The following is a 25728-nucleotide window of genomic DNA, read 5'->3' as shown; positions in this document are numbered from 1 at the left end:
CCATCCGTTTGCCTTTGCAGCTAGTATTCCTTTGTCTCTGGTTGAAATGTACCATGTGCACAGGGAACTCCATCTTGGACTTGTGATGGAAAAGGTTGGGGGATAATGTGAGAAAGTGATTACATATGCATCCTATATAGATATATATGTATCATATATCATATATACATTCACCTGTCTGTACGACAGGGTCCTTTGGCTGCACAGCAGAAGTAGACCAAACATTGTAAATCAACTGCAGTGGAAAACCTAACCTCTTGTAAGATCAAAGAGTTCCTCTTGAGAAAAAGTAAAAAAGGAAATGAGAAAATTAAATTGCGTCCCCGTAGACCTGAGTATCTTTACTTTTGTTGCCTTCCTATTGATATCGTGGCTCTTCTGTTACTGGATGCATTTTTTACATGGGAGTTCCTCCATTCTCTTGAAATTCAATGTACTGAAAGGGCAGAGTGCTCAAAGCCAGGCAAAAACAATAGTAAATGTGCAGCTCCATTTGAGTTTTTCATTTCCCATACACAGTGCCTGCATTTAGCCTGACCTGTGTCCCGTGCACCATTTTGGACATATCTTTACTGCAAGTACTTTCCCTGTGTATCTGAAATTTAACATTCCCTCGGAATCAGCATGCATCTGGCAAGACTCGCCCATAAGGGTACCACATTAGGATACAGGGAGTGGGCAGTTCTTGAGGGGATGAGAACTTGGAGTGGAGACCAAAAGGTGCCTTTTGGTCCAACACAAAAGAAAATGGCAAAGGGACCCCAAATCTGCAGGCTCTTTGGATGAAATGGCAATGGAAGAGCCAAGATATACTAGTGCGTCGTTGAGCTTTATGTGGTTAAGGACAGAAGTAAGGGAGGAGAAGACAAAATCTTCTCTTTCCTTATGTGAAAGAACCAGATGTGTGTGTGGGGGGGGGGTCTCTTGGTATAATTGCTTTCTCTTTGGGGGACACACGTGCTGCCTATGGATGTTCCTAGGCTAGAAGTCATATCAGACGTGCACGAGCAGGCCTCTGCCATAGCCAGAGCAATGTGGGATCCAAGCTGCATATGGGACCTAGAGCACAGCTCAGGGCAATCCCGGATCCTTATTCTACTGAAGGAGGCTGGCATGGAGTGTGCATCCTCAAAGATCCTAGGGAGGTTGATGTCTGCTGAGCCATGATGGGAATTGCTGGCTTTTGTAGGTGTGAAAACATCGACTGCCCGTGATGTGGGTGTGCCCTTTGACACAGTGCCAGCTTTTTATCCACCAATGTCCAATCTCCACGTGTCCAAACCCACTCGCATCAATGTCCTCCTCAGCAATCCCTGCTTAAAAGCTGGTGCATTTCCTGTCTGCATCCAATACCCTTGCTCTTGAGAATCGAGGCTCGTCCTTGCCTATAGTGCTGTCTGCATGGGAATCAACGTAGCATCCCTGACACAGCCAGAAACACACATGAGGAAACGTTGAGATTGGGAGTTAAGGTCAGCTTTTCACGATGAAAATGATAGGAATGCGTATGTCCGTCTTGTGTGGTGAGAGGCGAGGTCTCGGGAACATCATCAAGGGAGGTGAGGGGTGAAAACCTCCTAGGACTGCAAGCAAATCTCTTGGGAGGCAAGAGTCCCTCTGTGCAGTAGCAGAACTACAATTGCCCCTGCTGTTAGGGTGTTGGGCAAGGAAGGAGAGGTTGAAAGGATTGTTGCAGATTGAGAAAAAGGAGTTGTGTGGGTGCTTCCGAAGCTTCTTGCCCCTTGCAAAGGAACAAGGACTCCAAAGAGGGTGAGAAGCTGAGGCGAGAGTATCTCCTGCAATGCCATGGTGAGCTTTGTAGGAAGAAACTCTGGATGGGGCACTGCAAAACTGAGCACCATGGGAATAGGGCTCTCTATTGGAGCTTTTCCATTGAAGAAACATTTCAAGGATTTTCAAACAAGACCTTCATATGAGAAGATTGCTGAGGCACCCATTGTGCCCAGGCATTCAGGAAGGCAAGGCATCCTTGTTGCTCCCTCCCCTTCTTCAGCCACTCCTGCAATTTGTTACAAGATTCTCACGCATAGCTCAGATGTAGTATTTTTGGGGGTTTCTTGTTTGGTTGGTTTTGAATTGTTCTTCCCCCAAGACAATGATTTTGCTACTGTACAGCATGGTGACCCAGGTACACACACATGTACACATTCTAGTCTCTCCCATGAGCATGCTCTATCACAAGTTCCCAGTGCTACACAGCAGGATCTCATTGCTAATCCACACCAAAGCCAATCCTTTGCATCCCTTCACCCCAAGCTCCCAATCTACCCCACTCCCTCCCCAGATGTCGTATTGGCATGAGTCTCCTCAGGGACACTGGTACAAAAGTTGCATTGTGGAAACGAGGTGCTCCCAATTCTTCCATCCTTTTTTACTGACTTTGGACTTCTGAGGGCCGCATCCATGGCATCGGGAGATTGCCAGGCTAGGGGTCCAATCAGAGCTGTGGCCCCTGGCCTATGCCAGTGCCACAGCAATGCCAGATCCCAGCCGTGATGGCAACCTACACCGCAGCTCACAACAATACCTGATCCTTAACCCACCGGGGAGGCCAGGGATGGAACCCACAACTTCATGGTTCCTAGTCAGATTCGGTTCTGATGCACCATGACACGAACTCCTTCTGTTGTTCATTATTTTATACTACCTCAGAACCCTACATCCCAACATCGGAGAGGCAGAGGTTGTCAAATCAGCGGCACTGTAATTAGGGAAGCCAGTCATGGAGGTGGGTGTCTCAACATCCTTTGGACCATGACCTCTGATTGTTCCTGCAGAGAGCTTCGGGGCAGGCACTGGCGGCTGAGGAGAAACATCTCTGGAGATGGATCACTAGCATCAGGAGACAGTGAACCTTCCACTCCCACATGGAAATTGAAAGGCACCGAGAGATCCCAGGTTTGTGTCTTGTGGCTGTTTCAAGTCTGTGCCCTTGGGAGCTCTGGGTGTCATCAGAGAGATGTAAGGGTCTTGAGAGGTATCCTGTGGAGGAAGAAATGCTCTGATGTTGCCATGGACCAGCAAAGGGATCTGAGGGTTCAACTTTCTTTGGCGAGCATTACCAAGTCAGGTGGGTATGTTGAATCTGCTGCTATTTCTTTGTGGGTGGATAGCCACCTGAACTTCCATGATGTCGTGCCAGACGTAGGGAGGGAGAGGAATAGTGTTCCCAAAGTACCTGCTGTCTTGTGACTGGCCAAGAGGGTCAAGTTCAGTTCACACACAGCCTATGGTACTGTGGCCCAAAGGGAATGAATGTCCTTGGCCCACTTTGAGGATTCTGTGCTTAGGCTGGATCTCTGCAAACTCTTGTATGCTGATCCTATCTAAATGCATGGGTTTCACCAATGCACTGCTGTCTTGTTACTGGCCAAGAGGGTCAAGTTTAGCTCACTAGCATAACCAGGACAACCAGAACCGTACAAAGGAGACACACCTGTGCACCAACCTTTATTGAACAAACTCCATGTATTAAAGAAAGACATGAAGAACAAACATGCGTGGAGAATCGCGGCATTTGGAAATTCTCTAGGCATGGCGACAGGAGCACCATCTCTGAGGAGAGGTTCCCAGATCTCCAATTGCGTGCTAGAATGGTTCTTTAAGGGATCCATCCAATTTGCAAGGGGAAAGACCCTTCTCTTTCTAGACAAGCAAATCCCAACCCAAAGAGTCCACACAGCCTAAGGTACTGTGGCCCAAAGGGCATGAATGTCCTTGGCCCACTTTGAGGATTCTGTGCTTAGGCTGGATCTCTGCAAACTCTTGTATGGGGATCCTATCTAAATGCATGGGTTTCACCGATGCAGTGTGACCGTGGGGGCTCATCTCCCAAGAGATAGGGTTTAAGAGGAGATGGGCACAGAAGCTCCCAGGGAGAAGACAGGAAGACAACCCCAGAGAGCTTTCCAGCGAATGCAAATCCTCCATGACATTCCTGTCTTGGAGGGAGCTCCTGGGCCAGCTCTTCTGATGCTTCCTTCCCTCCCTCCTCTTCCCACCTGTCCCCTGCTGACTGAGCTGTTGTGCACAGAGACTACCATCCTCCAACCGCTCCTAGTGTCTGTTGAGGAGGGTCCGCTTGGGTAGTCAGTAGCGCACGTGGGAGCAAGGAGGGTGGTTTCCCAAGGGGTGGCCTGCCTGAGGGTGGGGCCCGTCCTGGTGGTCTTTAGCGTTCATTCCATGACAGCCCTGCTAAGGAATATAGGGAATCTTCAGCCATTGGGTGTGACTGCTCTGTGCTCTTGTGCACGCTGCAGACTCCTTGTGCCCTCCTCCATGTGGGTTCATGCCCGCATGGAGCGCAGGTCCGGAGCAGTGTTTCCAGCACAACTTTTAGCAGCACTGTGGATCAGGCTGCTGGGAGACTTGAGGGACTGTGGGGCCTATGGTGGCAGGGGACTAAAGTGTGTGAGTGATTAAAATGGGTGGCATTCCAGTGTGCCCGCCTTTCCAAAGCATAGGAAAGCTCGAAGGAAGATTTCCAATTTGAAAACCCTCATGGGGTTCACAAGAAGTAGCTCAGGGCTCGGGAAAAGGAGTGAAGATGTACCATCCAGGCTGCTAGTTTCACTGGTGTCTTCCTTTTTCACATACCAATGTCGGTCAGCACTTCTGTTCAAAGGGCATGCTTGGGTCTCTGTTGGGGGCAGCCTAGCTGAATGTAGTGCTGACCACCTAGTTGTAGTCGGATGTAAATCGTGATGGATTTGCAAGCCTAGGGGGGATTGGTACATGGCCACCTGGATGTCGGGAATCTGGTAATCCGTCAAATGTGAGGGTTGGTTGGGTTTTGTCTATGGATATGTGTGTAAGGGGAGATCATGCCTGTGTTTGGGTGAACGTTTGTCTTTGGAGGGTGCTCAGATGTAACAGAGGCATAGTCCAGGATCTGGCGTTTAGGTGTTCGTAAGTTGGTGTTCAGGGGCCTACTTTTCATGGATGTTTTCCGCCATGAAGTTGGGGATTGTGTGTCTCCTGGTGGACTTGGTAGGATTATCTGCCTAGGCCTCAGGGCAATGTTAGGGAAGTCCAGGGGCCGATCTGTGTATTTGTACCTTTGGGGCCTGTAGTGAAACTTCGTGGTTGGGACTTGACCCCAGCCAAAATTGAGAGTGGGACTGGAATCTACCTTGCCCTCAGCTTGGCACCTCAAGCCAGGATCCCAGGTTCAGAGAAGATTCGAGCGCACAGACTTCTTCTTTTTGGTGGCATCTGCCCCATGTGGAGTTTCCCCCTCCACGGACGGAGTGCCACAGCAGCAATCGGGACCACTGCAGTGAACACTCAGAATCCTTAGCCTTCCGTGCCACAAAGGAACGCCTCGACCTGCTCAAACCCACTGTCTTGCACTGTCAGACCCCTCACCAGTTGTCAGGATTTGATGAAGCTCTGGTTCTTCTGCTTCGTGGCAGGAAGCATTTGGCATGAAGCGAAGCACCAGGTAAAGAGTGAGTTTAGGAGCATAAGACCCTGGGGGGAGATACACGCAAGCTGGCCAGGGAGCAGAGCAGCCCGAAGAATCAAGAGAGCTACATTTCTAGAATCCAAGACCCAGTGGGGAGGGGAGAAGACTGCCTTCTTCCTCATTTGGGGGTGGATATCAAGGCTTCCATCTCCAGCTCCTCATTGTGCCCTATATGGATGGTGTGCCCTGAGCGGTCACAGTGCTTCTTCAAATCGGTGTGTATTGCCAGGAGTTTGGTCATATGTCAACTGGGGTAATTCATCTCAGGTTTCCATCTACTGTCCTCTTTTACCTAGGCGTGTCCCCTCTCCCCTGTGTTTCTGTCTGGGTGAGGTGCAGAAATGCTCCTTGTCCAGGACTCTTCTCTCCTTGACCTCATGCAGCAGGACTCGATCTCCACATCTGTTGTCTTGTGCTTGAAGTCTTGGGGGTTGTGTCTTGAGCGTGTCTGGCACTTCGATGCATCTGGTCTTCCTTCAAGTCGGGTAAGTCATGGCTGGGTTCCTTTTCTTGAGTGATCATCAGCTTTAGACCATTTTGAAGACCTCTTTAAAGCTTGTCTTTAACCCATCCCCCGTGGGTGGTTTCTGCTCTTTAAGGATCCTCCTCTGCCCTTCCCTTTAGGATGATTATTTGTGTGTTCATGGCCTGTCATATGGCTCTTTGCTTTTTTGTGTGTAGCACATGTTCCAGAGCCGTGCATGTGTCTTTTGATGTGTAGAGGGCAAGTCGGCCTATCTTCTGGGACAGGTGCATGCTATATAGGTCGGTGTGCCCTATTGGCATGCTTCTGGATTCTGCATGCTGGAAGAGTGCATGCCCTTGGATGGAGCCTTGGGGAGTGTGGGTTTATGGATATGCCGAGAGTGTGTTATATGCGTGTTTGGAGGAAAGGACGTAGGGTGCTAGGTTTGCAATTGTGTTGTGTACTAATTGCGGGTCTGCTTGGGTCTTTTGGAGAGTTGTGTGTAGAATGCGTTTGAGTGTGTATTCCAGGAGCATGGGCATTTGGAGGCATATTCGCTGGGGCTATGCACTTGTAGTTTTCAGGAGGGACATGTTAGGCTTATATATGTGGGGACGTGGGGAAGTGTGTGTCTGCTGGAGAGATGAGGTTCTGTGTTTCTACAGGGGCGTGGGAGACGTGCATTTCTTGGTGTGAGAAATATGTGCTGTGGTTATGTGTTACGAGTTTGCAGATGGATGAGCTGGGTCCTAGGATCATTGGATATGTGGAAGTCATTTCCTATGTGGTTTGCTGGCGATAGGTCCATGTGTCGTACGTGTGTCTACTCGTTTGTGTGTCTATCACCAGGTGCCTGCATGACCAGGTTGTGTTCCTATGGTATGGAGGTGTTGGGAGCATGCCACGTTGCTTCTTGGCAGAATGCCGAGGTGTTTCTACAGGTCCTAGGTACGAAGAGATGGTGTGTCCACATTGAGGGTAAGGGCTGAAATACATATGCAGTTGACCCCCACACAGGTGCAGTGTCCTGGCTGGGCGGTTGTCTTCTGGAGAGCACCATGTCTAGTGTTTGGGGCATCTGTATGTTCAAGGGTTGGGAATATTTGTCTGTGTGTGTCCATAGGTGTTTGAGACGTGTACATGTGTATTAGTACGTGTAGGCGGATTGTGGCTGTGTGTGTATTTGAGGTCCTGGGGCTTCTGTAGTATGTATTTGGAGGGATGTCAGAGGTAGGTGTGTGTGTTTGGAAACAGAAATCTCATAGGCGATGTGTGTGTGTTCTGGAATCCTGGCCTAGAAGTACTGTAGGGCTGTGGCCTTGCATATGGGCTGTGCGTGAGACGACTGTGTAGGAGCTGGTGGTAGTGAGCCTGTATACGTAGTAGTCATTGTGTACCACTGGTCAGTGTTTGTGTTCAGGCCCCTCTTGGGTATGTGCATGTGAAGACCTCAGGTGGTATAGTTTTGTTTGTGGGGAAGTGGGTGGAGTGGGGGGGTTGGCCTTTTCTTGTCTTTTCAGGGCAGACCCATGGCATTTGGAAATGCCCTGGCTATGGTGGAATTGGCGCTGCAGCTGCAGCTGCCAGCCACGGCCACAGCAAGGCCACATCCGAGCTGCATATGGGACCTGCTCCATATCTGAAGGCAATCCTGGATCCAGGGATTGCACCTGCCTTCTCTCCTATACGGGTCAGGTTCATTCCAATGTAGCCACGACGGGAATGCCTGCTGGAAGTTTTTTCCTCACAACGTCATTTTCAGTTCTTGGCATCAGTGCAGTCATCTTTTCTAGATCATCGGAGTTTAGTCTTGGCAGATTGTACTTTGCTAGGGAGGTGTCCATTTCGTCTAGGAAGTCTGTTTTCTTGGCATAGAGTTGCTTTTAGTAGTCTCTTCTGATCCTCTGTATTCTGGGATGTCCATTGGAAGCTGGTGTGCATTTTGATGGTTATTGATTTGAGTCCACTCTTTTTTCCCTGATGAGTCTGGCTAAGGGTTTATGCATATGGTGGATGTATTCAAAGAAGCAGTTGTAGCTGCATTGATCTTTCCAATGGTTTTCTTCGTTGCTCTTTCCTTTCTGCTCTGATCATTAGGATGTCTTTCCTTGTGTTGGTCTTTCTCTGGTTGCTTTGGGCGTAAGGCCAGGTTGTTTGTTGGTGGTTTTCCTTGTTGGCTGAGGTAGGCTTGTATTGCTGGAAAGGTCCCTCTTCGATCTGCCTTTGCTGCGTCCCATTGGCTTTGGATTGTTATGTCTTTGGTGTCACTTGCTTCTTGGGATCTTCAGATTTCCTCTTTGGTTTCTCCAGCACTCCCTTGTTTGTTGAGTAGCATGTTGTCGAGTTTCCGTGCGTTGGTGTTTGTTGCCATTGTTTCCTTGGTGGTTGATTTCGAGCCTCATAGCGTTGGGTTCATACAAGCTGTGGGATAGGATTTCAATTTCCTTCCATGTACAGTGGCTTGCTTGGTGACGCAGCATGTGATCTGTCCTAGGGAATGTCCGGTGTGCCCTTGAGAGGAGTGTGTATCCTGCTTCATTGGGATGGAAAGCGCTCTACATATGGAGGAAGTGCCCTGTGGTCCAATGCATTATTGAAGGCCTGGGTTCCCTTGTTGATTTTATGTCTGGAGGACCCGGGCGTTGATGGGAGTCGGGTGTGCAGGCCCCCTGCTCTGACTGTGTTAGTGTCCATTTCTCCGTTTATGGTTGTAGCAGTTGCCTTCTACATTGCGGGGATCCTGTATTGGGTGCATATAGGTTTCCAATTCCCATCTCCTCTCCTTGGATTGATCCTTGACCGTTACATAATGACCTTCTTTGTGTCTTATTAATATGCTTTATTTGAAGGTCTCTATTGTCTGATGGGGGTGTTTCTACTCCGTCTCTCTTTTAATTCCCTCGTACGAGGAATATTTTCTTGCATCCTCTCACTTTCAATTTGTATATGTCCCTCAAACTGAAGGGGGTCTCTTGAAGACAGCAGGTCTACTTATCTGTCTATCCCTCTACCTATATGGATCGAGATCGAGATGGAGAACGAGACGGAGCTCTCGATCTAGACCCAGAGAGAAGGAGATGCGTTTTCTTTGTGTATGCATGCAGCCAGTCGATGTCTTTCGGTTGGGGCATTTTGTGCCTTTCCATTGAAGGTGCTTCTTGATCTGTATGTTCTTATGGCCATGTTATTAGCTGTGTCAGATTGGGTTTTGTTGGTCTTTTCCCGTCCTCCCTTGTTCTCTGCTCTTGTGGTTTGATGACTGCCTCTAGTGGGGTGTTTGTTGGGTGTTTTTTGATTGTTCTTTCCCCGAGACAATTTTTTCCACTGTCCAGCATTGTGACCCAGTTCCCCATACGTGTATAATTCGTCTTTGTGCCATTATCATGCTCCAGCATAAGTGAGTCGACCTCGTTCTCAGTGCTACACAGCAGGATCTCCTTACTAATCCCTTCCGAAAGCAGTCATTTGCATCCAATAACCACAAGCTCCCCATCCATCCCACTCCCTCCCCTCGCTCTAGGCAACCACAAGTCTATTCTCCAAGTGCATGAGTTCCTTTAGGTGGAAAGGTTCCTTTGGGCTGTATATGAGACTCCTCATATGAGTGATGTCGTATGGTAGTCGTCCTTCTCTTTCGGACTTCCTTCACTCAGGATGAGAGGGTCTCGTTCCATCCATGTTGCTGCAGATGGCATTAGGGTGCTCTATTTTATGGTGCAGGAGTATTCCATTGTGTGTATATACCGCGTCCTCTTTGGCTCTTAATTGTTATTTCCCCGATACAATCTTGTTTTCTACTGTACAACGTGGTGACCCAGTTACACATACCTGTAGGCATTCTATGTTCTCACATTATCATGCTCCGTCAAACGTGACTAGACATTGTACCCAGCGCTACACAGCAGGATCTCATTGCTAATCCATTCCCAAGGCAATAGTGGGCAGGCATTAACCCCAAGCTCCCCATCCACCCCACTCCCTCCCCCTCCCCTCCCTCTTGGCCACCACAAGTCTATTCTGCAAGTCCATGAGTTGCTTTTCTGTGGTATCCTCTTCTTGAATTGATCCCTTAACCGTGAACTAGTGTCCTTCTTTGCCTTTCTCGAAGGCCTTCGTTTTAAAGGCGATTTTGTTGGATATGAGCAGCGCTACTCCTGATCTCCTGTCTTGTCCACTGGCATGAAATATCTTTTTGCATCCCCTCCCTTTCAATCTATAGGTGTCTTTACCCTCGGGTGAGCTTGTCTAGGCAGCAGATTGAAGGTTTTTGCTTTGGTACCCAATCTGGCACTCTGTGTCTTTTGATGGCAGCATTTGGTCCTGGAACAATTCAGGTGGTCATTGATAGATGTTTCTTGATTGCCATTTGAAGCCCTGTTTTCCCGTTGAGTCTATGTTTCTCTTTTGCTCTTTCTTTTCCTTTGAGCAGATGGGTTCCGTTGATTCTCTGCTGGAGTCCTTTCCTTTTCCGATTTTTGAATGCAGTGTTGGCTTTTGGTTTGTGGTTGCCCTGTTTTGTTGTTATGTTAACCCCTTCGTTTGTCTGCTGACTTTATCCTGACCATTACATAGGACCAAACGCGTCATTGAAACAAGACAAAGGATCTACATTTTCTTCCATTCCTCGCCCTCATTGTATGATTTGATGTAGTTTATTTCATTTTATGGTTTTGACATCTTCGTGGTTAGATGTGTATGCTGGCTTCTCTAAGTCACTGCTTTCCAATGGTTTTTTTCTTTTTTCTTTTTTTGAATTGGAGAACCCTTAGAGTATTTCTTTCAGAATGGGTTTTGTATTGCAGTACTCTTTCAGTGTTGGTTTGTCGGAGAAATTCTTGATTTCCCCTTCGATTTGAAATGATAGTCTCGCTGGATAGGGTATTTGGAGGAGGCAGATTATTTGTTCTTTCTTTCAGTGCTTTCAATGGGTTTCGCCACCCCCTTCTGGCCTGGAGTGTTTCTGTAGAGAAAACTGTTGATAACCTTATTGGGGTTCCCTCATCATGAATGCCTTGCTTTTCTCTTGCTGCCTTTGGCCTCCTCCCTTTCTGTTTACCTTTGGCCATATTGATCAGAATAGGTCTTGCTGCGTGCCTGTTTGGGTTCAACTTGTTTGGGGCTCTCTGTCCTTCCCGTATCTTGCTATCACTCTCCTGTAGTTCTTGCTTTAAAACCTCGATTGCAGGACTCCCTGTTTTGGTGCCCTGGAAACTGGCAATGGCCCATGCCCCTCTCCCCCAGCCACAAGGACCAGACCCTCCCTTTGGCTGATGACATGACGAGATTTCCCACCAGATGGCCCGGCCCTGAGCGCACTAACTCTAGGAAGTCCCAGCCACTCTGTTTCTAAGCCCCACTGACCCCCTGAGCAAGACCAGCTGCCTCCACCAGGCCTGGGTATGGGCATCTTCGGAAAAGGCTCAACCAAGACCTTGAGAGAACGCCAGATGTCTAAAGGAATGAGAAAGGAAGAGGGTCCCGGTTAGGGGTGTGCTGGTGCAGCCCAGGGCCTTGCCAGAGCTGAGGTCTGCAGGGGCTTGAGCTGGCCAGGCTCCACTCCCACACCAGCTCTCTTGGGCCCTGTTGGGACATATGTCCCTTCTCGGCCTTGGACAGTGCCTTCTTCTGGAGCTCCAGGGGTTCTCCAGGCACAGAGGCCCATCTGCTGATAGATTGAAACCTGTGATTGTCCTGAGGGTCAGTCAGGAGCTTCCTCCATCAGGACGCCCGTGCCTGCCTGCATGGCTTACACAGGCTCATCAGCCATGGGATGCCAGGGTTTGGAACTTCCCAGAAGTACAACTGAGTGACCGTGCATGGCAGAGACTCCTCTGACCTAGCTCTGTTGCTTGCAGCCTAAGTCCCCTGTCCTCCGGAGGGTGGTCCCAGGGGGGTGCCCTCATCTGTGACCTCCCATTTTCAGGGTGTCTCGTGGGGATGGCCCGCTGGGGCTTAGACGGCTGACACGCCCCCTACCCCCGCATCTTCACCAATATCACCTGCTTCTCCCATGGGACCGATGAGATCCAGAAGCACATGCCTCTCCCTCAGCCCACAGTCCCTCCTCCTCACACCCAGGTCCCATCGCAGTCTCTGCAGGCTGCTGGCTCTCCTGGGCCTGGCACAGGCTTTGTGCCCCCAGAGACTGGCCCCTGCTGCTGTTCATGCTCGAGGTCCTGCAGCAGGCCTGGTGCAGACCCCCCGAGCTCCTGTGCTCCTGTCTCTGCCTCAGACTCCAGTCTCCATTTGGCAAACAGCCACCCCTCCCCCACCAGCTCCATCAGCTTTCCAGGGCCCCATCTTGGCCTTCCTGTGCAGCAGTGGCCACCCCACAAACCAAGCCTGCAATCTCCAATAACCAAAGGAAAGTCTCATCCCGCTGCTGTCTTGGGGCCCTACGGCCCCTCCTGTCGTCCATCCTTCCTTCTTCTGTTGGGGTCCTCCATCTGACTCCCTGGACAAGGGGAGAGGACATGAGAGGGAGAGTGTCCCAGGAGGAAGGTAGGAGTGGGGATGCTGGTGGAGCCCAGCTGGGGACAGAGAGGGTGTCTTCCCTTGAGACTCCTTCCTGCCCTGGGAGTGCCCAGGCCTTCAGAGGGAATCGGTCAGCTCCAGCTGCCCTCACCAATCCCACGGGCAATGGGGCTTAAATAAAAAGAATATATCAACTCACCCTTTTGGAGCCCAGCTTTCTGAGTTTCCGGTATAAACAAGCTGGGTTGGCCCTGAGGCCTCTCTCCTAGGATTCCAGATGTCCATCTCCGGCCTGGCGCCCTCACATCAGCTCCCTCTGTGGGACTCAGGGTCTAAATTTGCCCTTTCTATAGGGCCACCCATACTATTGTATTTGGGGCCACCTTAGTGACCTGATTTCAGCTCTTTCTGTACAAACTCTGCTGCAGGGCTTGCGGTGGTGTTGCCCTGGAACTGAACCCGAGAAGGAACCATGAGTGTTCAGGTTCGATTCCTGGCCTCGCTCAGGAAGGGAAGGATCCAATGTGGCCATGAGCTGTGGTGTAGGTCTCAGACCCGGCTTGGATGTGGCATTGCGGTGGCTGTGGTGTAGGCCAGCTGCCAAAGCTCTGATCGATCGATGGATCGTTCGGATGCCAAGCCTGGGAACTTCCATATGCCGCCCCAGCAGCCCCATCCAAACAAACAAACGTAGGCAATGGAAAGACAACAAAAAGACTGCTCCACCTAAGGTCATGTTCGGAGGTCCTGGGGGAGAAGCCTTCCACATATGAACTTCGGGTAATAAAGCTGTAACTCCTTTAGGCAGGTGTCTCCAGTGCCAGGGATGAAGGGTCTTTTGTAAAGTAAAGGAACATCAGTCCTGGGGTTGGGATGAAGGAGGATCGACTCCCCAAAGTGAGGGAGGGACGTTTCCAGAGTGCAGGGCACTCGAGCCGGATCAGAGCCCATGACCCAAGGCCATGGGGCAGGGGGTTCCAGCCCGTGACATATAAGGCTCTTGAAGGAATGGAGTCTAGGTGACTGAGAGGGAAGCTGAGAGAGGAGCTCCAGCGCCAGGCTGTGAGATGAGGTCCAGGCCTCACAGCACTCTGCTCCTACATTGGATTCCCAGCACCCTCTTTCAGCATGCCCACGGCCCCGCTCTCCATAGCCTGAAGGGGAGCAACTCACTGCCCACCTTTCTGGCCCCCACCCCCACATGAACACCTGCCTTCGGTCCAAGGGCCCCAGCCAGCCTGGCCCAAGTGGTCCACACCTCCAGCACTTGGAGCCTGATGTCTCCTTTTCGGCTTAGCTGGCTCAGGCCAACCCGAGGGAGTTCCTGGAAGCAGTGTTGTTGAAATCCTTCCTGCCCTCTGCCTGACCCAGTGTTCTCATGTAGCCAGCAGGATCCCGGGAAGCCTCACAGTGGACCCAGCCTTCAGGACTCACAGTGCTGTGGTGGGTGACCCATGTCTTCCTATCGTTTGCTCATTTTCTGGTGGAATAGGTCCCGCTGTTATGGTCGTGTCTTGGCAGTGCCTTATTCCCTCGAGACACCAGACTTGGGTTAGATGTGTGGTTGGCAGGTAGTTTCTCCAAACCTGTAGCTTCTTTTCACCTAGGAAAATGTTTCCATTTGATGAGGTCTGTTTTTTGTCTGGGGTAGGGTTTTGGCTGTCATGGGGAAGAATGCTTATCTTTTCATTGTTGCTCATGTTGTTGTTGCCTATTCCCGCAGTATTGATGTAGTTATCTTCAGTTTGATTGAAAGGACAGTGAGGTACCATGTTGTGCTATTTCCTGCTGTGTCGCAAAGTGATTCGGTCATACATACACACACACCCCTTCTCCCTCAGATTCTATGCCCATATCGACTATCACTAACTGTGGGCTAGAGTTCCCTGGGCTCTACCACAGGTTCCTGTTGGCCGGTCATTCCATGCACTCAGTGTGCAGAAGCCAGTCCCAAACCCCCAGTCCCTCCTGCTGTGGACTTGGCTCCTTTGGGACCCATCCGGTTTTCCAAGGCTGGGAGTTTGTTCCTGTTCCGTGCACAAGTTCATTTGTGTCCTCTCTTTCGGTTCCACTTAGAAGTGGTATCATACGATGTTTGTCTTTCCCTGTCCACCTTCACTTAGGGTGATAATTTCCAGGTCCATCCTTGCTGCTGCAGCGTTCATGATTCCATTTTCTTGTATGATTCTGTGATGTCCCCCCGTATATATGGACCTCATCTTCTTTATCCATGCCTCAGCCGATGGACATTTAGCTTGCTCCCTTGTCTTGGCTATTGGAAATGGTGCTTCAGTGGACATTGGGGTGCATGTATGTTTTGAAGGGCCTTTCTTTCCTTTTGATGAAGTCCAACTTTCTGTTCTTTCCTTCCCTTTTGGGATAATGTTTTTCTTGTCATGTGGAAGACCCCTTTGCCAAGCCCGAGGACCCAGAGGTTTGCTCCAATTGTTTTTTCTTCGGTGTGGAAAATGTTGCATCGTTTGTATTTATACACATTTTACATTTGCACTGAATGTTCCATGATGAGTTCATTTTCGTTTCGGATAAAAACCCTATCCCTATTCCATTCTACTGCCCTTGAGCTTCCGTATTAGAACATCCCAGGTTGGTGTATTGCTATGGATCTATTTCTGCATTCTCTATCTGTACACTGAACTCTGTCTGCCTCTATCCCACCAGCAATGCCAAGCTGCTCTCCATAGAGCGTTCTCATAAGCCGAATCACCTCCCACTTTAATGTGCTTTCTCGAAATTATGTTTGATGTTCTGGCTCCTTTATCTTTTCTTTATACATTTTAGAATAATTTCATCCATTTGGGCCAAAAAAAAAAACATCAAAAAAAAACTTCTGTTGGAATTTGGCGGTATTCTGTGTTGAGTCTTCCCATCCATGAGTATAATAGGTGTCCGCATTGTTGTAGGCCTTGTTTCGTTTTATCATACAGATGCTCTATCCCAAATATGTATCCCCGGATTTCCCATTGTGGCTCAGTTTGTGATGAACCTGAAAGAGTGTCCAGGAGGATGTGGGTTCAATCCCTGACCTGGCTCAGTGGGATGAGGGTCCAGTGGTGCCACCAGTGGCAGTGTGGCTTGGACCTGGTGTTGGTGGGGCTTTGCTGTAGGCTGGTAGCTGTAGCTCCAGGTTGACCCCCTTGCCTGGGACCTTGCATATGCCATGGGTGCAGCCATAGAATGACCGATGGAACCAAATGCTTCAAGGTTTTGGCAAGTCTTGTGTATTGCATGGTGTTTTTCGTTTTGGTGCCATGTTCTTTTGTGGGATTTACACACATGATGAAGGTGTTTGTGTCGACCTTGTATACTGAGACTTTGATAAAGTGACCTCCATCTCTTCCGTGTGTCTTGGAGATTTGGTGGGCCTTCCCGTGGAGGTAGCCATGCTATCCATGAGCATGGAGAATTATGTTTGTGCCTGTCTCATCTGTAGGTCTTTCGTTCTTTTTCCTGCCATGCTGCCCTGGCTTATACAGTACTAAGTAGAAAAGGAGAAATGAGAAAGAACTTTCTGGCCTGTTTTGGATGTAGGAGGAAGACGTTCATTCTTTCACCATCACGCAGGAGGCTTGGTGTAACTTCTTGTCGAGATGTTCTTTACGGGGTTCAAGGAGTGTCCTTCTCTTCCTAGACTTCTGAGCGTTTCTTACATGAATGGGCGTGGCACATGTTCTGCAAGCGCCATGGTGACCATGTAGGTTTTCCTCAGTAATGTCTTCATGCAGCCTATAAAGTTGATGGTTGTGCATAGTAAGCCAAGCTAGTGTTCCTTGGCTAGAGTCCCTCTGAACATAGGGTATTGTCGTGAGCTTCTTTGTTCCTGCGTTTGTTGTATTTTGTGATTTGTATTTTCTTGATGCCTTGTGTGAAAACGTAGGTTGTTGATGGGCAACCTTGCATCTTTTGTATTCTATAAGCATTTCGTGCCATCTGCTTCCCTCTTAACACCAGTTTGTCTGGATCCTACCACCTGTTAGGTACTGCACGTTCCTTTGCCTACCGTTCTATATATTTTCCAAGTTCTCCTGGAGAGGCCTCTTTGAGCATGGAGTCGTTCGAAGGGTGCATCTCCATGTGCACATATCTGGAGGCTTCCTTTCTTCTCATTCTCGTTGTTCTGCAATGGACAGCATATGCTTTGGGCCCAGTGGAGTGAAATGCAGTGGCTCTTTGTTTCCTTATCGTATAGGTTCTCCAAACATCCCAGGCAGGAACGGCTCCAATATGACTGTGACAGAAGAGTGCTCTGCCTCTTTCCCTTACACTGTAACCATAAGGGGATTACCTGATCATGGAAATGCCAGGCTTCTGAAGATGTGACTGACAGGGCCAGTTCACAGACACCCCTGCCCATTGTTGTCTGGATCAGCTTACAAGTAGAGAGAGAGCCAGGGTCCAGGAGGGGGCCCAGATGCAGCGCTCTGCTGCTTTCTATGGCCGTGGTCCCATGTGGGCATTGGCTACCACCAGAAGGCTGACATGCAGGAGCCGGGTGCAGTCCCTGGCTGGGGGATCAGCACTCCCAGTGGGCAAAGCTCCAGCCTCTCTCCTACTGCCCAGGGCAGGTCTGAGCTGTGGGTGCATCCACCAGGCTCTGAAGGCCGATGACAGTGGCACCAGGAGGCACTCCCCAGCTCTGTCAGCCACAGTCCCTGGCTATTGGCAGGGACCGTGATGTCCCAAGGAAGAAGGCCCACCTCCCAGCTGCAGGGAGGTGGTCTTGAGCAAGTCAGAACTGCCCTTTCTCGTCTTCAGCAAGCAACATTTCCATCCCTGCCTGTTGCTTCCCCACAACCCATGCGGTTGCCAGTCTTTCTTTGTCAAACCTCTTCCAAAGAACTTCGTGAAAGGAAGGGCATCCTTACCCCGACTGACTAAGAAGCACCTCTTGAAAATAAGCAAGTTTCCCCTCACCCAAGACTCTTAGCTCCTTCCAAGGACCATCCTTGCTCTCTCCTGCATGCTGCTGAGTAGCAAAATGTTGGGGATCCAGAACTCCTCCAACGACTGGTATGCTAGCAATAGCTTCTGTGACAACAGGAAGCTCCTCCACCCCACCAGGCAGAGGCAGTCAGGAGACAGTAGGTGATGGCTCTGTCCTCTGTGCCCCCTTTCAAACCCTTTGCATCCCTGCCATCTGAGGAAGGAAGGCAGTGCCTGGGAAATCACCCTGGTTACAAATGCGTCACTTGGCCTGTCTGGCAAGAGGTCACCTGTGAGCCAGAGGGCCCGAATCCCCTCTGGAACACACTGCTGCGTCCCCACCACCCAAACAGGCCCTTCCAATAAGGCTTGATGGCCTGGCCGTTGGAATGGGTGGACACTGAAGGTATGCTGTCTGTGACTGGGACACAGGGGACTCGGTGCCTTGGTCTTGGAGACACATGGCACTGGAAAGGCAGAACCCAGGCCAGGGGCCCCACCTCCTAAGTCAAATGGGTTTCTTCAGCCAATGCTTTGACTCCCCCTTGAGGGGTTTGGAGATGAGCCTTTCCCTGGTATCAGAGGGTCAGCTTCCCCTTGGTGTCTGTCATAGACAAAGAGTGTCCAGCCACTGCCTCTGTCTCACACAAGCTGCACCAATCCAGCCCCTGAAATTGGGAAGCTCCTTCACCCACCCTGGGCATGGCGGCCATTTCTGTGATGCAGTGAATGTGCCATCCATTAATCCACTGTTTCCTTGTTGGATGGAGGGATGCCTGGATAGATGGAGTCTCTGATTGGCATTGGAGGGCCCCACCTGCAGCATAGGGAAGTTCCCCGACTCGGGGTCGAATCAGAGCTGGCATTGCTGTTCTACGCTACAGCCACAGCAATGCCAGATCCAAGCCACATCCGTAGCCCACACCAGAGCTCAAGGCAATGCTGGATTCCTTAACCCACTGCACAAAGCCAGGGCTCAAACCCACGTACTCATGGATAGCAGTCAGATTCTTCATCTTCTGAGCCATAATGGGATCTCCCTAAAATACTATTTGGTGATGGTCTGTACACCTTTCCTTTCTGCAAATTCTATTGCATTCTTTTCTTTTCCATTTTGAGTCGGCTGCTTTTGGGCCTGTGGGCTGTTCCAGGCCAGGGGTCGAGTCCAAGCTGCACCTGCTGGCCTATGGCACAGTCACAGCAATACAGGATCTGAGGCATGTCTCATACCTACACCACAGCTGACGGCAATGCCAGAACCTTAGCCCAGTAAGCCATGCCATGTCTCATACCCACGTCCCCATGGATCCTAATCAGTGTCCTTAGAGCCGAGCCACAGGAACTCCTGCTCTTTCATGTTTTAATGGATTGAAAAGCATGAGTGAATGGCTCACTTTAAGTGTGCCTGCACTTGGCATTAATCCTAGATTTTTGGCGTTTGGGGCATTTTGCTTTTTTTTTTTTTTGTTTGCTTGTTTTTTATTTTGTAAGTGTTGGCTGCCCCTGTGGCACACAGACGTTCCCAGGGACAACCCAAGATCCTTAACCCTCCTCACCCCAATCGAAAACTTATCCCTGATCACGAAAAGTCCCAGGTCTTCTTGTATCAAAAGCTCCCTGGGGGTGGATGCCAATGGGCTGATGAGGTTGGGACCACTGAGCTTCACATGATGGAACCTCCCCCCAAGCCATTAACAGGCCATGAGATTAAAGTCACTCACTCCCTCCTTTGTTTTCTCCTCACCGGGACTAAGAGGCCACTGCCTCCACCATTTAGCACATGGCAATAATCCCACCAAGACGATAGGATGGTTCCCCCACCCACAAGGCACTGAAGCAGAAAGTCCTGTCCCTACAGCCAAGCCTTTTCCTCTCTGGACAGGCCACCCCCACGGGACCCCCTGGAGGAGTGGAGGATCACCCCAGCCTGTCATCTGGCCACCTCAGAGAGGCAGGGAGAAACTCTCTAGAGGTAAGGGCTGCCTCCAGCCTCCATTCTTATGACTGGTGAGTGTCCAGAGGGCTGAATGGCACAAAAGCAGCTCTCTATCCCCAGAATGTTCAGGGATGCAGAGCATGGAACTGATGCCCCAGAAGCCCCCTAGCCCAGCAGGCTGGAGACACAGGAATGATGAGGCTGTCCCTGGTGCTAGTGAGAGCTGTGTGCTCCCAGGAGCAGCCTGGGCATCCTTGTCTCTGTGGAGGAAAGACTTAGTCATTCACCTGTGGATCCAGACTGCCTGGGATCTAACACATGCTCCGTTCCTCTCAGAGCCCGTCTCTGTCCTCAGAGGACCCATCTCTGAGGACACAGGCACATGCAAGACGACAGTGGACCAAGTGCATTTCACAACAGAAGGATTTTATCCATGTTTTACATCCCCCATCGCAAAGGAGCTACTGTGCCCACCCACACACAACCAGACCCAAGTCTCCACCACCTAACCCCACCCACCCCCAACCCCTCCTGGCTCTGGTCATTCTGTCCTTCCTCCCCACCCCTATGGCAGCCAGGATGGTTGCTGGGACCTGGAGGAGCCCAAGGCTTCCATGGGGGCTGCCCAGTTGGACTGGCCTGGAGGGCTGGCCCACCATTCCCTACTGGCTGCAGTGCCGCTTCCTTCTCCTCCGTGTGACACATAGGTCACACCTGCTCCTTTTTGGCTGGGAAGGGTCAACCAGCTCTAGAGCCAGGGTGTGCCTCCCAGAGCCTCGCAGGTCATCCCTAGGCCTGGCCAGGTCCTCCGCAGCAGCCAGGCCTCCACACCGAGCCCGCTTTCTAGACTTGGCAGCTTCCAGGGGGCCTGAGCTGAGGCCCATTCTCTGGGGAAAGGGGGCCTGGGAAGCTTGCTGGGCCCTCTGGCCTGCAGTGCAGACAAGACCCGAGGCAGGGACAGGGCTCTGTGGCAGCCCCTAGGGCAGCAGGCTGTGGTGAAGGCCCAAGAGGAAGGCCAGGCTGGGGAGCTCCTCCTCATCCTCACTGAACCCGTAACCCATCCCTGGGGCTCCACTAAGAGGAGAGGCCTCCCTGAGACCCTTGCTGGCCCTGGGTCCTGATGGAGGGCCCGAGCGGTTTGTGCCCTGGTGAGGAAATGGCTGTGCAGTTCCAGCCTGAGGGGGCTCCTGATGTCCTGGAGAGGGCACAGAGCCTTTGTGCCTGAACAGGCCCCTGTCTGTTTGGTGGTGCCTTAGATGGCCATGGAAATCCATCTGGGGTGTACAGGTTTCATCTCTGACCCCGGGCTGTGGGCCTTGCTCGTTCCTCTGGGCATCTTGTCGGGCCACAGACTCTGAAGGTCTTGAGTCCAGGTGGGGTGCCGTGTGATTGGGAGTGGCTGGCACCCCGTCGTCCTCCTCCGAGGCCAGAACTTGTGTCTGCACCAGCTGGTGGGAGAGAGGTGGACAGTGAAAGCTCTGCCCCCTCCAGGGAGAGCCGGGGCTTATGGGCAGGGGGAGGTGAGATGGGACTCACATCCACAGACAGAGCCTGTGGCCCTCCTGCCTTCCTCCTGCACCTTCTCCCCAGCAGGGTCCTTGCCCTGTCCCCAGCTCCCCTCCTCCCCTTCCATTCCTCCTGCCCTGCACCCACCTGGGCAGCCTCCCGGGTGCAGGGCCTCTCCGTCAGGGGAGGGAGGGACAGAGCCTTCAGGGCCTCCTGCTCTAGGGCCCTCCCCGGCCCTGGCTGACCTGGGTCCTTTCCTCCTGGATTTCCAGGGTCACCTGGGTTCCCACCCTGCCCCCAGTCTCCCTAGTGTCAGTCCCTCCCCTGGCCACCTCTTCAGGGGAGAGTCCTTCCTCCTGCTGCAGCTCCTCAGCCAGGCCCGAGAGATCCAGCTCTGGTTCTGGGGAAAGCAACTCTGCCAGGAATCGGGGGTGAATGACTGCCTCCACCTGGAATGGAAGGAAGAGGCTGTGAGCAGCCTTTGCAGGAGTGCCCTGGGAGTCGGGAAGGCCTGGGGGAAATGTGACTAGCAGAGGCCAATCCAGAGACCCCCTCACAAAGGGGGAGCTTTCAAACTCCCATAGGTATTTTCTCCTCTCACATAAACACACACACACTCACAAGCAGGTGCACATGCAGACACTTGGGCTCCAAAGCACCAACACATAGGCACCGACACAGACACACAAAGGCCTCCAAAGAGAGAGACACACACACATGTCCAACTTACACGTCCACATATACACATCCTATGCACCAAAGTACACTCAGACACACAGGAAGACACACAGATGTCAGGGTCAAGGACCAGAGCCTAAATCCCATTATCCTGGGCCAAAGCCAGAACTAGGGTGCTAAGAGCATCTCTCCCTGGAATCCTGGAGTCTCAGACTCCAGGCCCAGCCACCTTGGTGTCAAAGTCCTCCTGGGAACACAGCTTGTCCACGTAGCTGAGGAGATCCGGGTCTGGGAAGGAGCCGTCCTCGTCCTGTGGCAGCTCATATCAATCCTCTCGACATTCCATATCTGACTCCCCTGTGGCTGAGGGGCCAGGACCCACCAGTGCCTGCGGGATGTCCCCATGCTCCCTGCGAGCCTCAGGGGGAATCTCCTTGGGGGCCTTGTTCTCCAGCAGCTGCCAGGCTCTGCGTGGCCTTGGGTGGGTGTGCTGGACCCTGAGGCCGTGTTTCCTTGGAGCACAGGCTGAGGCAGAGCAGGAGGAAGGGAAAGTGAGGGGACCCAGTGCCCAGATGCTGACCCCTGAGCAGGCACAGGGGAGGGCATTGTTGTGGGGCAATGGATATGCCTGTGGGCAGGGGGAGGAGCAGCTAGAGCCTCAGGTTTTGTGGGAGGCCAGATTCAAGTCAGGGACAGGTAAAAGTCAGGTGTGAGAACGTGTGGAACATCTAATGATCAAGGGTCTCCCCACCAGCACACTTGCTAGGCAGATTTCACAGGGGCCCCTTAGACAGGGAGGAGGGTGATGAGGTTTTACATGGACCAGGTCCACACCCCAGAGGGGAAAAGGGGGACTGAGCCCCCCTCAGGGGTTATCCGTGTTGAAAGTCCAATGCCCCCTTGAGGGAAAAGGACCAATCTGGGAACAGGAACCAGGCCTAGGCCTCTCTTACCTGTGCCTTGACGTCCAGGGGGAAGGTGATTCACAGACTGAGTGCCCCTTTTGCGGGATGTGGGTTCCTGAGGAGCCAGCTTTGGTGGAGCTGGAGGAGGCATGCCCTGTGCCCGCGATGTGCAGGCCACGTTCCCCATCCTGATCTCATCTTCTGCCTCTAATTGCAGGAACCTGGGGGGTGTTGAGGGACAGGCCCCAGTGAGAAAACCACCTGAGCTCTGGAGCCCACCCAGGGCAGCAGGACCGAGGGGGTGAGGAGAGGGTGTCCTTGGGGCTGTCAGGGCCCTGTGAGGTGCTGTCACAGCAGGGAGCTGCTCTGGTGCAGGTCCAAGATCTGGGCCTCCTCCTGCCTGACCAGCCCTGGAGCTGGAGGGCATGGCCCAGCAGAGACCCAGGTCAATCTCTGGGACCAGGCTTAGGGACACATGGTGGGTGGTGGGGGCCCATGCTCATGTGCCCCCTGACCTTGTCTGACCCAAACAGTGGAGATGGCCAGTGGCCTGGTCAGGTATGTGTCCCCACAGATCCCTTGCCCGAACCCAGAACCTGGGTTTGGGAGTGAGAGTGCGGGAAAGCACGCATGAGACAGGGCCCAGCACAGGCTGGAGTGGGGATCCTACCCTTAGAGGTGAGGCATCTCTTGCCACTGAGAGCTAGCTGCTCCTTTGGTTTTGTTTGGAAACTAGGAGATTCACATGCAGAAATGACAGGGAGGGCCAGAGACCCATGGGCTTCCCCAAGGATGGCCGTTTGCCCATTCCAGCCATCGCTGATGAGGAGAGGCCTAGGACACACTAGGTCAGTGACGGTCAGGCACCCAGCATGAAGGGGTGCCAGGCTGCCGGGTGGAGTCCTCACCCCTGCACAGCCCCCATGCCTTCAGGGGACCCCCTCCTGGGCTGCCGTGCTCCCCAAGGCCATCCTGAGACCTCCCCACATCAGCATCACGGTAGGGCAGAGCTCCTGGGACAGGCAGGCTGGAAGAGCCAAGCTCTCCAGGTGGCAGAGGGGATTCTGGAGGCCAATAGGGGTTGGGGATTCAGGGAACAGGAGGTGTCAGGTGCCAGCCTCCTCTTGCATCCTCTCTGATTGCTACCAGCAGAGCCAGATCCTGCCCTGGGGCCTGCCCATCACCCACCACCCACCCCACCATGTCGCCCATGGCCCAGGACCCTGACTCACTTTGCTGCCATTTCATAAAAGGCCATCCTCTCAACGGTGCTCATGTGCTGCCATTCCTGCATGGCCTGCCGCATGCCCTCCTCCAGCGTCATGGTGGGTTTCAGGCGAGCCAGGGTGCGAAGCACTGGGCTGTACGCCCTCAGGGTCAGTCTCTTGGTACAGCCCAGCCCCCAACTGCCCAACCCCACCCAGCTCCAAGGCCTCCATGGGCCCCAACCCTGCCAAACCCAGGCTCAAGAGGGGGAGACGAGGGTGTCTGGAGAGCAAACGCAAGCCTTCCTGGTGTCTGGTGCCACCACCTCCCACTCACCAGAGGATGATTGTCCACTCCCAGGCTATAGCTGGGACACTGTGTGGCGGGGAGCAGGTTGCCATCTCATATAAAATACAGTCCCCTCAATGAGGGAGGGCAGGCGCCCGTCTACCTGGTAACAGGTCTGAGAAGCCCAAGGATTCTTCTGCCCAGGTCTCTGCACTAGATGGCCTAGTCCCCCTTTTCGGAGGGACCTCGGGTCTAGGAGGGATGTTCCTGCCAGGCTCACAGCTCTAGGAGGATAGACCCTTCCCCTTAGTATAGCTCGACCACCTCCCCATTCACACTGGACTTCTTCAGAACAACAAGGACCGGGCATGCAGAAAGCTCTGTCCTGGGCCTGAATGTCCTAAGCCTTATCTGAAGTGATACCCACTGGCTGCCAGAGGCCCAGGTCCATGTTGAAAGGAGGTAGCACCAGAGAAGCAGGTCCCATTCACCCTCTGGCTCCTCTGGCTCCTCACATCTGAGCAGGACCCTCTCGGACTGCTCTCCTGCACTCAATGTTATCATGGCAGTGCAGAAAGTGAGACAACTGGTCTTGCATGGTGGTGGTAGCTGAGCTAAGGCAAGGACGGGATGTCATGCACTGGACGTGGGTCACATCTGAGTGCAGACGTGCCTCCTCATAGCATGGACATTGCTGTCAACCCTCCTTCTCTCGAGGTGAAAGGATGCCTGGAAACATTAGCAGGGTGTCCATGCCAAGGTCCTGTATATGCGAAGGCTCCAGCTGAGCTAATGAGGGCCTGAGAGGTCACTTACATGAGAAAGCAGGAGAGAGCTTCCGCATCGGGGCTCTGGGGCAGGTGGCTGCGGGCCAGGGACTTGAAGCGCTGCCAGCGTCGGAAGTTCAGATAGACGCTCTTATGGTGAGAGGCGTCCTCCTGAGGGCCCGTGTGCTGGGAGGCATGCAGGCTGCCTGCCCCAGAGGTGCCATGTGGCCACGGCCCAGAGCTCGCTGGGGGCAGGATGAAGGCCATCTGGGCAGCTGGTGGTGCCGCTTGAGGAGGAAGGCCTGGGGCCAAGCCTCCCTTGCCAGCCTGAGCTACTGCAATAGCTGGGGAGGCCACCCCACTGTCCCCCGCAGGGCTTGCTATGCAAAGGGGTGCAGGACACAAAGCACTCCCCATGAGGGCCCTGGAAGCATTCCCATTGAGGGTGGCCTGAGGGCGCCCAAAGGCCTGAGACTGGTGGGGCAATGCTGACCTCCCTCCTGACCAGACTGGGACAGGGATGTTGCCAAGCCCTGGGGCAATGGGGCCATGGTCAGCAGGAGTCACCCGAGGTGTCATGGGGTGAGCTGGCTGCAATAGGGTGCTGCCAGGCAGGAGTAATGGGGCCATGGGCGGTGGCAGGTGCTGCTCCCAAGCTGGCTGGTGTTGGGAGCCAGGAGTGAGGGGAGGATAGGAGCGTGAGGCCCCAGGGTGCATGACCACATCCGTGCCCAGCAGTGGAGATGCTGTGGAGAGAAAGGAAAGGGGTGAATGGAAGAGGAGAATGGGCGACATGGATGGAAGCTCTCTGGGGACTCAGAGGGCACACCTCAGTGGGAGAGGGCATTTGGCCCGAGGAACCTGTGTGTTGTGCAGATGTCATGGAGGGATTTTCATGGTCTTGACCCACGCACCAAGTTCCCTGCCCCTGTCTACCGAGAAATGCTCAGCTCAGCAGCAGGGATTGGAGAGCCTCCCTGAAGAGCTCCCTGACACCTCGTCCTCACAGGCTGTCCCCACGTCCTGGACCTGAGAGGCCATCTACTCTGAGCATGCCCCTCAGCAAGGTCACT

General features: G+C 52.5%; 1 protein-coding gene across 1 annotated transcript in view; it reads right to left on the bottom strand.

Annotated features, from left to right (window-relative positions):
- LOC146396384 (NUT family member 2G-like) overlaps window positions 1–25072 on the bottom strand; it is a 33412-nt gene extending 8340 nt beyond the window's left edge. Inside the window, 2 exon segments of the mRNA XM_084995496.1 lie at window positions 23627–23755; window positions 24705–25072. Coding sequence (XP_084851622.1) covers window positions 23627–23755; window positions 24705–25072 — 497 coding nt within the window.
- Between the last annotated feature and the right edge of the window lie 656 nt (window positions 25073–25728).

This window comes from Sus scrofa, chromosome 14 (assembly GCF_054392235.1).
Source record: "Sus scrofa isolate SSC_HxYL_T2T_F1_AM1 chromosome 14, Sscrofa_HxYL_maternal_Yorkshire_Landrace_v2.0, whole genome shotgun sequence".
Lineage (NCBI taxonomy): Eukaryota > Metazoa > Chordata > Mammalia > Artiodactyla > Suidae > Sus > Sus scrofa.
The sequence above is the reverse complement of the archived record's forward strand: the minus strand, read 5'-3'. Positions and strand labels throughout refer to the sequence as shown.